At 62.0% G+C, this 13,672-nt stretch overlaps 1 protein-coding gene across 16 annotated transcripts in view; it reads right to left on the bottom strand.

The window, feature by feature from the left end:
* ARHGEF10L (Rho guanine nucleotide exchange factor 10 like) overlaps positions 1 to 13,672 on the bottom strand; it is a 159,088-nt gene that overhangs the window by 56,294 nt on the left and 89,122 nt on the right. For all 16 annotated transcript variants that reach the window (XM_049106683.1, XM_035713176.2, XM_049106694.1 and 13 more), the window contains 7 exons: positions 12,386 to 12,463; positions 11,250 to 11,429; positions 10,115 to 10,231; positions 8,462 to 8,554; positions 7,556 to 7,729; positions 3,626 to 3,771; positions 1,654 to 1,835 (listed from right to left, as the gene is read on the bottom strand). In XM_049106683.1, coding sequence (XP_048962640.1) covers positions 1,654 to 1,835; positions 3,626 to 3,771; positions 7,556 to 7,729; positions 8,462 to 8,554; positions 10,115 to 10,231; positions 11,250 to 11,429; positions 12,386 to 12,463 — 970 coding nt within the window. The remainder of the gene's footprint in view (positions 1 to 1,653; positions 1,836 to 3,625; positions 3,772 to 7,555; positions 7,730 to 8,461; positions 8,555 to 10,114; positions 10,232 to 11,249; positions 11,430 to 12,385; positions 12,464 to 13,672) is intronic.

Consider the following 13,672-nt stretch of genomic DNA (forward strand, 5'->3'; position numbering starts at 1 on the left):
AACAACCACAACTGATGAAAGGCCAGGGAGAAAGATATCAGGGCAAGGGGCCAGTGAGGGTGCCCAGATCTCTCGTGACGTCACAAATGTACTGGGGGCATAAGAGACAGAGCAGGAAGGAGCAGTGGCCGGAAGGAGGAGTCCTTGAATGCCGTGCTAGGGAGTTTGTTGCTGTGTTCTCAGGCCGTGGTCTCTCAGGCTGAGGTCTTATGGAATCCCAAGTGAGGGCTTATTTGGGGTTTTCACTGTGATGACCATCTGGAAGCCAGATGTACATCCTGAGTCACCTGGATACCTGGACTTTCAGGTATTTTGTTTTGCTGCACGGTATCAGGGCTTCTGTGGACCCTGGTAATGAGCAGGAGTGCCCGAATGGCCACCAGGTAACGAGCAGGGAGCAAGGTGGGCGTGGCAGGTAAGTGATGCACTCACACGAAAGAAGAGCAAAGACAGACCCTGGGGCACCCCCCCATGGGTAAGCCAGTGGGGCACGCGGGTCCCTGGAAGGCACCCTATGGTGTGGGTACAGAGACCTCAGAACCTGCCCCAGCAGACGCCCCCGTCCACACTGTGAGCAATTTGGTTCCAGCAAAACAACATCATCCATCACATCAAATCAACGCTGTTAATTTTAACTTTTTGTTTTGTAGCTTCATTTCCATCCCACTCGTGATTTTGTTTTGGTTTAATGGTGGTTCAAGGGACGTAAGCATGAGGAGTTCATCCTACCTCGTCTTTCTTATGCCTGCATAGACGTGAATAATAACATGATAAAAAAAAATCATTCAAGGCCAACTAGGGTTCAACCAGATCTCTTATTTTTCGCCCTTGAAGGGTATTAGGGCCACATAGCCCTCTAGTTTGGGATACGTGGCAGTGAAGGAGGGACTGGGGTGGTAGGGGCAAAGCTAGGCCTGGAAGTGCCTCTGGGGAAGACAAACAGGGCCCTTTGCTGGGGAGCTCCTGGGAACCTCAAAATAGCCCAGAGGAAGAGGCAGGACATCTGGGAGTGGGCACAGCTGGCTGGTGCAATCCCTCCGTCACAGTTCCCAGAATTGCTGGCAGCCCAGTGAGGCAACCTCCCGGGTCAGGCGCTGGGCAGAGCCTGGCCGGTGGGCAGGGGAGCCAGAGCAGAGCACCCTCTCGCCAGGCGTGATGGTGGCGGCCACATGGAGATGGACAGAGGAGCACGGCTGAGAGGCTGCCCGATGCCGCTCCGAGTTCTCATTCCTCTCGTGCCCATAAAGTCGGAGCCAGACAGCCCTGAGCCTGGTCCCTGAGGGCTTAGGGGCCTAGGGGGTGTCACCTGGGCCCCTCACCGTGCAGAAGGGCGAACTGAGACACAGAGTGGAGGCAGGCAACCGTCAGGCAGGGGTGGAAGTCCTGCTTTCAAACTCCAAAAGCATCGTGCACATGTGCTCGGGTAGGCACATACATGCAGGAGGGGGTAGGGGTGGGGTGGGCAGGGCCAGTGTCCGGTGTGTGAGATGGAGCAGGGACTCCAGAATGCACATGAGCAGGTGGGGTTCTGAGTGTGCATCTGCGTGTAGTGTGAGGCTGCAAACCAGCAAGAGCCTCTTGGCCGCGTGGCCCGTCGGGCTGGGCTTCCCAGGCGGGACCCACAGGCCTGGGGGGTGCCCGTCGGGTACTCACTCTGGGCCTGGCCCACGGCAGAGGCCTTCTTGGCGCCAGCGTGCTGGATGAGCACGTTGTCCTTGTCGTACGAGCCGCCGTCCTGGCCCACCTCCACCACCTGCACCTGGGGCAGCGCCGTGTTCCACTTCACCACGTACTTGGGCCCCAGGGGCACCAGGCTGCTGATCTCCAGCTGGCCCCTGCCAGGACAGAGAGGAGGAAGCCCTGGAGAGCCCGCCGCACCCCAGGCCCAGGGCCAGCCCAGAGCACGCTCCTCAGCACACCAGCTCAGCCAGGCACCTCGCCACGCAAGCACAACAAGCTCGGCAGAGCAGGGAGCCGTCAAGGAGGCAGAAGCCCCGGCGTGCCCAGGCCCCAGCCCAGATCCAGAATCACACGCCCCAAGGCCCCGAGCCCCCAAACCCCTACCTGTGGTTGGCAGGCCTGAGGAAAAAGACAAGACAGAAGGGAAGGTCATTCCTGTTATTGAGTGATTTCTAGGGGACTGAGGCAGTGGGGCCCAGCCCCTGGGCTGGGCCAGGCGTGGGCATCGGGGACCACAGGACGGCCGTCTCCCCGAGCTGGCTGCTGGCCTCCAGTCCCCTGTGATTCCCACAATGGCCCTGCTAGGAAGCTTGTATTTTCCAGACAAAGATGCCGATGCTCAGACACATCACGTGACTCACCCCAAATCACCTAAGCTGATCTTCCCCTCCCCCCAAGGGGGCCATTAGCATCCCCGTCACACCGGGCTGGGCCCCGAGCAACAGGGGAGGGCAGAGCAGGTGCTCATCAGATATGGTGCCTTAAAAACCACAGTGTTGGAATCAGGGCGGGACGGAGGAAGGAGACAGCACCACACTGATCTGGGGCAGAAGCTTCCTCGCCCAAGTCCCCGGCCAGTGCTGGGTCCCCTCCAGACCCGTGAGCTGGCAGGAAGGGCCCAGGAAGTATTTGATGAACTAATAGATGGATGGATGGGTGGATGGGGGGTGAGGGAGCATGCGCATCCCCGGACGGGGAGCCTGAGCCACAGGCCGTGGGGACTGTCCCCAGATCACGGCAGTGCCCGCACCAGCCGATGTGGGGGGCAGAGCCTACATCAATCCCTGCAAACATCCCCGACCGCATAGATGCTCCCGCCAGGGGGTGCACAGGTGACGTCCCTCTGGGTCTCGGTTATTGTCGCCGTACTGGTGTTTCCGCCACGATTTTTTAAGCGCCGTCAAATGTTGAGAGCAGAGGGTCCCCTCCACTCGAGTGGCCAAGAGTCACAGCTGGACGGGTCGCAGTTGAAGTTCGTTTGGGCACAAGCCCTTGGCCACAGGCCCAAGCGGGGGACACAAGTGAGTGAGCGGGGCCCGGAGGGGACCGTGGGGCACAGCAGAGCGCGAGCCCTCGGAAGGAGGCCACGAGACCCGGCTCCGGGCCCGGCAGCCCTGGGCAACGTGGGCCCAGAATGCTGGACCTGCGCGTTTTCAGAGAAGTCGCACATGCCTCCATGTTTGCGTGAACTCCCGGTGATGCCAAATCAAAGATTTCTGGGGGCCTCGTGCAAAACCCACACAGCACAATCACCCTCACCCGTCCGGGCTGCAGTGCTTTCAGGCACAGCCTGGAAGGCCAGCTCTGGGCATTTCTACTGTCTCGGTCTCAGAACCAGGAAGCCAGGCTCTGTGGGGGACACAATGCTCTGGGCCGTGGGAGCCCAATCCCCTGAATCTCAGTGTGGCTGAAACCCGGGGAGCTGTTCAGGTACCAAGGGCGGCGGCGTTCCAGAACAGATCACCCTGCACAACGGGCAGCTGCTGGCCCAAAGGCCGGGGCTGGCTCCCCGCGAGCCCCCCGGGTGCTCTCCAGCTCTGGGGACTAGGGACAGAGCAGGCCGCGAGGGACGGAGGTGGAGGCCGGAATGTCTGAAACGTGGGTCCCCCGGCAAGAGGCCAGGCCAGGAGCCGCGGCATAACAGGGGGGTCCCTACCGCACTTACTTGAAATTGATGTTGGCGCAGACCAGCATGTCGTTGAGCAAGAAGACCCTGCGCTCCTTGGACTTGATCAGCTGCCCGCGGTCACCGTACACGGTCTCGGTCAGCGTCTCACACAGGAGCAGCTGCCGCTGACCCGAGGTCAACAGCTGCGAGGGGGAGACGGAGCCGAGTCAACGCCAGCCCCGCACACGGGCCGCTCCGCGGACGTCACCGTGCCCGAGAGCCAGCATCCTCTCGCTGCGCGCAGAAGGGACCAGGGCTGGGGGAGGCGGAGGACGGGGTCCTCCCCTGGCATGATGAGGGGCCCCGGGGAGGAGGCGAGGGCCTCTGACCGTGCCCCTCGCCCGTGGCCAGCACCCCCCTCAGGTGAGCCAGCCTGGCAACCCTCCCCGCCGCGGTGCAGGCTCCCACCCTGGCTCCTCTCTCGCCTGCGACAAAGCCCTCGGGCAGGTCCCTGCACTTGCCCACAACCCAGCTTCCTCAGCTGTCAAGTGGGGCGGTATCCGCCGCTCAGATCACCCAGGTAACGCCTGACCGAGCCTGGCGACGTTCATTTTCCGAGCCCAGCACAAGGCAAAAATGCAGCCCTCGTTCAAATGTCATTAAGGATTTCATGACAGTGACAGCGGAACATCCAGCCACGTCTGGGGCCCTCCTGAGCACCAGCCCCGGGCGGTGGCCCTGCTCACAGGCCCAGCAAGCGGGCCCTGCCCGGGGCTGTGCTGTCTGTGACGGCCTTGCCCGGGGCCACTGCGGGCCTGGAGGACGTCCCATCTCCGCACCCTCAGCTGGACAGCCCCGGGCAGCCTGGCCTCACGACGGGGGGTCGCACAGATCGGCCGCCACTCAACCAGGTGACCCTCTGAGGACGCAGAAGACCTTCAAGCCTCAGGCATCTGAGCAGGCGTTTGCCGATCTCAGGCTGGACACCAAGAACCCCCTGCCAGCACCGGGACCACCATCACACCCAGGGACCTCCCGGGAAAACAGCTTTTTACTGACAGCGATTTAAAAAAAAAAAAAAAAAAAAACAAAGGAGAAGAGAATTTTCAGCAAGAGTCATGCCCAAAACCCACGACTCCAATGACAAGAGGCATCCTCCCCTCCCTTCTCACCCCAAGCCTCCTCCCCTTCCCCCGAGACACTGCCCTGTCATTCTTCTAGAACCATGTTCCCCAGATTGATACAGAAACCTGAATGGCACCAATGCCCACGGCATGCCGGGCACTGCACTTGGCACTAGGTACCCCACTTCCCATTTAACCAGCTCTGCAGCCCCCGAGGCCACCCCCATTCCCAGGGGAGGAAGCCAAGGTTCCAGAGGCAGAGTGGCTTGCCAAGCGGCGGCGCACGATGCAGCCAGGCCGCATGCGCTGTCCCAGCACTGGGCACCCAGCTGGGTGTGATAGGGGTCGGGAGGCTCCACTGCTCCCAACACAAAAATGACTCAGGGTCCCTCAGGAGGCCTCTCGTGACTGCTAAAGCCGGGCTGCCCCACGCCACCGCCTCCACCAACAAGCAGACGCCAGCTCATGAAAACAAGACTGGAACCCTGGACAGCAGGCCCCGTCGAAGATTGCCAAGTGTGCCATGACCTAAAACTTGGAAGGAAAGTCCCCCGGGCTTCTGGCAACCATGTCCCTGCCCCATAGGCAGATAAAAGGGGGGAAGAAAAAAAAAACGGATATTGCACAAACACCTCCCTGGAGGGTCCTGAGCAGGCACATTTTGAAACAGCCGGCAGGGTTCCGTTTGGGGCGCACCCAGTTTCAATTCCGCTTTCCCCTGGGTGATGGACTGCAAGAGGAAAATCACCGGACTCGTCTCAGAAGAGGCCGAGATTGCCCAAGGGACGGGGGTGGCCAGGAGTGGGTGCAGCGTGCAGCCACCTCGCTGCCACCATCACATCCCACATGTCTAGGAAATGCCCCCCCGCACACCGACCTGACAGGTGGAGAAACTGAGGCTCAGAGCTTTTGGTTCCTTGCCCAACATCAAACAGGGCTTCCTGACCTCCAGCCAGTGACTACGGCTCCTTACTGCCCAGGTCCCCGTGGGGGACAGAGCAGACGAGAACAGTGGATCTGCCCAGAGCAGGGGCCGCGGAGAAGGATTTCCTCCTGCCGAGCCAGCTCTTCCCCTGGCCGCGGCACAGGTGTGCGAGCTGAAGCAAGAGAAACCCTCTCGGCTACAGAGAAGGGGGCCACAGGACGGGACAGGAGACACTTCCCCAGTGCAGAGACCATGGGGTATCCGTGCAGGTGCCAGACTGGCCCAAAGGTTGTTTTTCTAGAGACATTATGCAACAGAGGGCTGGTGTGGGGCTGGTTAGGAAGTCTGCCTGGAGGCAAGGAGGGACTGGGACCAAGGGGAAATGGGCAGCTGCTACCCAGGGGACCAGTGGCCTGCGGGAAGGTGGACCAGCGTGCCAGCTCTTCCAACCCTTTAAGAAGACCTACCGGTCTGGATCTTATGGGACAGCTTTCCAGTTTTAAGGGATGGCAATTGATTGCAGCTTCTTAGAAATACTGTGTGGGCTAAAAGGCACCTGTAGAGCCTGAATTTGGCCTGAGGAGGGACAGTCTTAAGATGTAGGACTCTTGGGGGCACCTGGGTGGCTCAGTCGGTTAGGCATCTGCCTCCGGCCCAGGTCATGATCTTGGGGTCCTGGGATCGAGTCCCACATCCATCAGGCTCCCTGCTCCGCAGGGTGTCTGCTTCCCTCTCTCCCTCTGCCCCCCACTCATGCACACATACACACTCACTCTCTCTAAGAAATAAAACCTTAAAACAAAACAAATAAGCTGTAGGACCCCTGAAGCTTAGAACTGCAAGGGACCCTGCAGGCGAACCCATCCAACTTGGCAGGCATGTGCTGAAGATCAAAGATCCCGGAACACATTAGTACTATACACTGTGAAGTGCAGTTCACCTGGAAGGGTTGTTGTCCTCTGGGCAGAGCTTCCTGTACTCTTAGAAAGTTCCAGCCCACGTGGCTGAAATCTCACTGGCCTTAGTCACTGGCCTTACTTCTGTTTTTGAGGCCCATAGAACCAGGAGGCCCCCGGTTTTCCCCCAAAAGATGTGGACACCTCCCACTGATGACCCCGTACAATGTCTCTGCCCCCAGAGAACAGCCACTGTCCCTGCCTCCGTGCCTCATCCTGAGCCATCCCCACCAACCTCCGCCCTCCGGCAGGTGAAAACAGGAGGGACCCAGGGTACACGGCCTTCCAGGTCTGGGTACGGCTTCAAGCACCTCACATCATGGGGACCAACAGGTGGCTCGAGGTGACGATGTTTTTGGGCACAGGGCTTGTGTTTTGAAAACAAGGTTCTCTACGGACTCGTTTGAAAGTTTTGCAAGATTTTTTTTTTTTTTTGTACTAAAATGTTCTGAGTTGCAACCCCAGACAAAACACAGCATGAAAGTTTTCCTCTTTCTTCTAGTGACGACGACAGTCCCCTTATCTCAAGGACTCCCCCGTTGGCCTCGCAGCAGCCCTGGGGTGGGCACCGCTGAGCTCTCCTCGTTTCCGAGGGAACAAGTGAGGTTCAGAGAGGTTGGGTGATTCCCGAGGCCACACAGTGAGCACCACTGGCAAAATCCAGATTCAAACCCAGATCCTGAGCCCAGAGCCTACGTGTGTAAGCACAGTGCTAGACTGTCACTTCTGGTGCCTTTCCTGGCAATGACACCGATGGACAAAATCGGCTTTTATCCGAAAATACCATGAATCGTAATAACCGCCGGGGCGCAGTGGGGACTCTAACCGTCAAGGCAAGGTGTGCGGCCTGAGAGTCCAGGAGTCCCCGCCCTCGGAGAGCACCGCCAGGTGGGCAGCTGCGGGAGGAGGCGGAGCGACAGGTGCCACAGGCTGCCAGGGCAGGTGAAGGCTGGCAGGTGGGCCCCCACCCCCCCGCACTCACCTTGTTGAGGCTGCTGCGGTCGCTGACGCTCTTGGTCAGCTGCTGGATCTCGGCCACCTGGTCGGCCAGCCGCTTCTGCTCATTGAGCTTCTCGGCCAGCGTCTCCAGCTCGGTGAGGGCGAGCTGCAGGGAGAGCCTATCGGGGTGGCCCCTGGGCGTGTTCTTCAGCATGTCCTGCCGGGACCCGAGACAGCCAGGGCTGAGAACCCCACCCCAGCAGGCCCTCCCCTGGCCTGGGAATCAAGGCCTCCCCTCCCACCTCCCGCAGAGACCCGGGCTGAAGGGCCAGGACACATGGTACCTGGCAGAGAGCAAGGCCGCAAGAAACAGCTAATGAACGAAAAAATAAAATAAATATGCGGATCCAGCTCTAATTCACTGATCAGCAGTGTGCTGAGGTGAGAGCCCCCTCCTGCAGCCGGCAGCTCTGAGGACAGAGAGGAAAGTCCGGCGGGGGTCCTCGGCCTGGCAGGGCCCCTGCCCAGCTTGGAGGGGGGCCTCACCCCCACTGAGGGCCCTCGGCAATCGGGGGAGGTGTCCCAAGCTCTTGGGGACCTGGGACGGGACTAACGCTCCCTCTAGAAGCCTGAAGCGGGTCAAAGTCAGCTCACTTACTGAGCATCTCCCCAATGCCAGGACCCCCGAGGGCCTGGGTGTCCACGGGCCCTGGCTCCCGTCCTGTAAGCTGGGCTCCTGCCATCACCAGTCACCCAGCCGTCCACGCCGGGGAGCCAACATGACCCGTTCCACCCCAGGAGCAGAGGGAGAGGGGACTGTGGGTCCTGCGCACGGTCCACGGCAGATGGACGGCTGTGGATGACGGATGGGAAGCCCCCAGCCCAGGAGGCCTGCGCCAGCCCAGCCCACACCCTGCAGGTCCACGGCTGCTGGAATCCCGAGTGGTACCTGAAGCAGGAGGATGAACTGTGGGAACCTCTGGATGGGCTTCACCATGAGCCCGTAGAGCGTGACGCGGTCCGGGCTGCACACCTGCCGCCGCTGTTGGAGAGGAGGCGGGATCATTCACGGACCCCCCCCTCCCGGTCTGCAGGGGCGCTGAGCAGCCCAGAGGGCAGACGCCGCCCGTCCTGGGCTCTCCCCGGGACCCAGGACCCTGCTGAGCCTCAGGCCTGAGAGAAGAGCCCCCGAGCGTCCCTGGTTCCCCAGCCAGGGCTCTCTGCCACCACCAGGGTCCCCTGTACAGCCCCTAGGCCTGGGGAGACTGGAGCAGTCATGCTAAGGCCTCTGGACAAAAGCATAACTGGGAGATTGAGCAGTTTATCCAAGAACCCGGAGCTCTGGAAGGAGCCCAGGCCAGTGCCCCAGCCACACACCTGTCACCTTGATTCCAGCCCTCATGCCCTGCCACCCAGGCTGCTGCCTCAGCTTCCCTCCCAGCCTCCACTTCCAGCTGCCCAGGCCCCACACTCCTCAGTGGCTCCCACCACCTGAAACACAAGGGCCTAGCCCTGGGGCCTCAGAACCCAGGACCATCCAAACTGACTCAGCTGCGTCTGGGCCTTCTCCCCTGGGACTCCCTGATAGGCACCCGGGGCTCCCAGGATCAACCAGACTTGCCCATCCCCACCCTCCTGCCTCTAACCTTTGTCCCCGACCCTTGGACGTGGAACGCCCTTTTTTGTCTCTACCTGTTACAACCCCATGGTCCCCTCCCCTCCACTCCCCCCCACCCCCACCAGGACCCATGTTAGAGGACACTCCACTGAAAAGCCCCCTGACCTTCTTGGCCTGGGGCAGTGGGTCCCTCGGCTGAGGTTCTGGCTCCCCCTGCACCTCGCCCACCCACACCCTCCCTAGGCAGCACGCTTCTTGAGCACAGCAAGGTCTGAGTCTAACTCACCTGATGGCTACCTGACACCTTGGTCCTTTTTTTTCTTTTTTTCTTTTTTTTTTATTTTTTGTAATTTTTATTTACTTATGATAGGCACACAGTGAGAGAGAGAGAAGCAGAGACACAGGCAGAGGGAGAAGCAGGCTCCATGCACCAGGAGCCCGACGTGGGATTCGATCCTGGGTCTCCAGGATCGCGCCCTGGGCCAAAGGCAGGCGCTAAACCGCTGCGCCACCCAGGGATCCCCACCTTGGTCCTTTTACCTCCATTCTCCCACAGAGTCCCCAAGATACCCCCCTGAGGGATTTCCCTCGCCCTTTCACAGATGAGGAAGAGGGATCAGCCCGGTGACCACCTGAGCCATACCCGAAGACCCACCCAGACCCAGGCTGACAGAGGGACACAGCCCCAACACCGCCAGGCCCACCTGCTGTCACCTCACCCATCCAAGAGGTCACCAGCCCCCCCTTCCACCTGGCACAGCTCCAGCTTCCCAAGCTGCTCACAGACCCTCTGACTCATTATTACCCTCGTCCTGGGGGTTGGGGGGTAAGAGGGATCCTTTTCCCATGGGACGGGGGATGTCCCAAACAAAAGAGAGGAGGCTTCCAGGCCAAAGCAATGATGTGACACCCAAGGCCGGGCCACAGTGCCCTCTGTCCTCTGAAAAAGCCACCGAGAGGGGCCCCGGACCCCCGCTGGCCCACCTTGAGGAACTCGAGGAAGGCGGGCTTGGTGAGACAGGCCTTCTTGATGATGGACATGGCGTTGGTGAAGTTGTTCACGTAGTCGCTATACACATCTAGCACCATGGACTTGGAGAACTGAAATGGACGCGGGGGCAGGGAGGGAGGGTCACTTCGACGCGAGGGGAGGGGGTTACTGGCTCCCCAGAGGGTCACAGCCGGCCCGGAGGTGAAGAAACCCATCACCCCACTGAGGGGAGGAAACCGGCTCCAAGAGGCGGGAGACGCCCAGTGGTCCCAGGGAGGAAGAGGTGGAGCCAGGGGACAGGGGACCCCCCTCCTCCTGCAGCAGAGCAGCCCTGGACGGTGGACGGAGAAGGGGCGGGGGCAGGCATGACCCCCATCCCACACGCCCTTCCTCACCACCCCCAGGAAATAAAGCGCCCTGGCCCTCCACCCCCAGGCCCTGGGCACACTGACCAGGGCCCCAGATCTGCCAAGTGCTGAGATTTTCCAAACACTATTTTTTTCTTTTAGGGGAACCCAACTACCCAAAACAGATCAAAGTGGAGTTCCACTCACATAACCCCCCACACTCCCTGAATCTCTCTGGGGCTCACAGACATCAGTTTGGAAAACCCAAGAGTCCCCTTCGGATGGGGACCTGAGCCCAGAGAGAGCCCTGGAGCTGCCCGAGGTCACAAAAGTGAGCTGGGACCCGGCCGGGCCTCCTGGAGCACAATCCAGTGCGCTTGCCCGATGCCCTGCAGCATCCTCTGGGGGCCAAGGCCTCGGTCTGGGCGAGCAGCTCAAATGGTGGCCACCGTGCGAGTGCTCAGCAGGGAGGCTGCAGACCGGCGGGGGCTGCCCGGTGTCTGGCCTCCTAGGGGTGCGGTGCTGCCCCCCACCCCGCGGCAGGGCCAGGACAGCCAGCTGGCTTCACCAGCACCACACCCGGGGACATCTCCAAGGACCGACTAGAGGTGTGATGCCCACCCAGCTGCGGCCAGGCACTCAGGCCCCGCTACCCCCGACCTCGCTGGCTTGGACAGGTGACCAAGAGGCGGCAGGAAGCGGCCCAAAGGACACCCAGGTCAGAGCTGTGGTTTTCACCCTGTGGGGGCGCAGTGGGGAGGGAGAGTGTGGGGATACCTACTGAAGCTACAAAGAGGTCCCCAATCTTCTCGGTGGAGTCCCACTCAGCCACGCGGGACGACAGGGCTATCTGGAACATGGAGTGGCAGTGCAGGATCTCCTTCACGCGGAAGAAGACCACCTGGCACTTGCGGGCGCTCAGCACCTTGGGCTCCATCTCCATCAGGGGGTTGCGGTAATCCTGCGGGACCAGCGGGGTGAGCGCCCCAAAGGCAGGCCATAGCCCCTCCCACCCCTGCCCTATGGCACCCTGGAAAGGCCCATCAGAACTCGGCAGGCCACGGCAGACCTTTGTGGGGGGCACTTATCCCTCACTGGTCACCTGTCCTTCTGGAAGGATCTCCGTGAACGTACCACTCCCGGCCCAGCCTTTGCCCGCCCACAACCCACCCCGTGACGTGGGTGCTGAGCGGGGTTGGGAGGAAGACGCCCGCAAGGAGCCCCGTGGAGGCAGCCCCGAGGCCCCGCTGGCCGCATCCAGCTCTGCCTCCGACCGAGCCAGCCTGCAGACCGGAGAGGTGGCGGCGAGGTCACAGCGCGCTCCCTCGGCCCCCGGGCCAGAGCCACTAGCAGGAACACAGCGACATTTCCGTCTCTCCCTGCCTGACCCCTGGGTTCCCCTGCTGTGGACCCGAACTCAGGAGGGGGAGAGGAGGGTGTCGCACACCCCGGCACCCCGACAATGGTCTTCCGCGGGGGCCTCTCCCTGAGCCGTGGCATCCCAGACGATTCAGCACGTCAGGAGTGCAGACCGCAGCCCAGGTGGGCACGGTTAGCCGGGTCACGCACGCATGGACGTGGCAACGCCTGGGCATCCTGCAGCCGGGGAGGGGGGGCATCCGCTCCAGCCTCGAGGCCTGGGGTGGGGCCGCAGGAGGACGGGAGACACGACCTGCCCCAGGGCTCCCGGAGAGGGGAGGACAACGGAGGGACACGCTCCGCTCTACAGGGTGCACCTCACTTGGCAGCCCCCCAGCTTTGCTTCCGAAATGTCCCCCATCGGGAACTCCTGCTGTCCTCACAAAAGTGCTGGCCTGTGGCCCCTTCCCTTTAAAACCACTCGCAGTCCCCAGCACCCCTATAAAGTGTCCCTCTGGGGTCGTCCCCGCTGTCCCCCAGAGGCCCCTGGACCGGTACCTGGAGCACCCGCTTCAGAGACTCCACGTAGCTGCCTTCGCTCTGCACGATGGAGCCGAGGATGTGCCTCCGGACCACCTGCTCGGGCCAGAAAGCACGGTCAGTGCCCGCACCCGATGCGTGCAGAGCCTGGGTGTGGCGGGAAGGCGAGCTGACAGCGACAGAAGGGACCCGTCCCTCCCAGAGCCGGCCCCTGGGACCCCTGGGACCCACAGGCGCCCATTTCCCTCCAGAGCCCGGGCGGCCGCAGAGGGGGCTGTGGGGTGCCGGGGCTCGAGTGCCCCACCAGGCCTCTGCTCACGTACATCCAGGGACAGGGAACCACGGGGCCAGGCGGCACCCCCACCCTTGGACAACTCGAGGAGAAAATCCTTTCTGAGGTAGAACAGAGATCTCAGCTCCCACTGCGAGTAGATGCCCCCTCCACCAACCCCTCTGCCCCAGGCAGGCTGGGCGCCCTCCCACCCACCGAGGGGGCTCCGCTGCAAGCCACACACCCCGCCCCTCCCCGCTCCCTCCCGCTGGCCCCTTCTCTCCTCTGCCCAAACCCACATGCCCTCAGGTGCAGCCCGCCTAGCACACCTGACCAGCACAGGTGGGCAGCGCCGAGGGGGCAGGGGCGGTGGGGGGGATGTGGGCATCTTTAAAACTCCTGTCACCCAGCCGCCACCCCAGACAACCTGATTGAGTCCATCTGGGGCACTGCCTGGGGATCGGGGTTTTTAGAGCATCCCAGGGGATTCCGCTGTCCCCCAAAGCCAGGACAGAGCTCACAAAAGGCGCCGTGGAGAGGTGTCTGAGGCAGGAGCCTGTCCACTTGGTCCGTGGCTGGGAGGGTGACCGACCCCACCGTGCCCCGACAGCCGCCCTGAACATCGGTCCAGGTCCCCACCACTATGTCCCCCTGCTCCTCCCGGACACCTCCATCCTGCCCCCGGCACGCCCTTCCCAGCAATCCCCACTGTCCCCCAGGCTTGCCCATGGCCCACACAGCCCGGTGGCTCTGGGACGGGCCAGGCCACCAGCCTTCCCGCCACCCCCACCAGCGGGTGCTCTGTCAACGGTCCCCAGGTGCCCAAGCTACTCCCAGAGCAGAGTTCCTGACCCCAGCACGTGGACACTCGGGCCGGGCGACTCCCTGTTGTGGGGACTGTCCTGTGCACTGAAGGACAGAAGCAGCTCCCTGGGCCCGGCCCACAGGCCTCCAGGACCGCCTCCAGTTGTGACAGCCACAAGCCTCACCAGACACAGCGAACACCCCGGCGGGGACACTCCCCTCTGGGAGCC

The sequence above is a fragment of the Canis lupus genome, chromosome 2 (assembly GCF_003254725.2).
Source record: "Canis lupus dingo isolate Sandy chromosome 2, ASM325472v2, whole genome shotgun sequence".
Taxonomy (NCBI): Eukaryota; Metazoa; Chordata; class Mammalia; order Carnivora; family Canidae; genus Canis; species Canis lupus.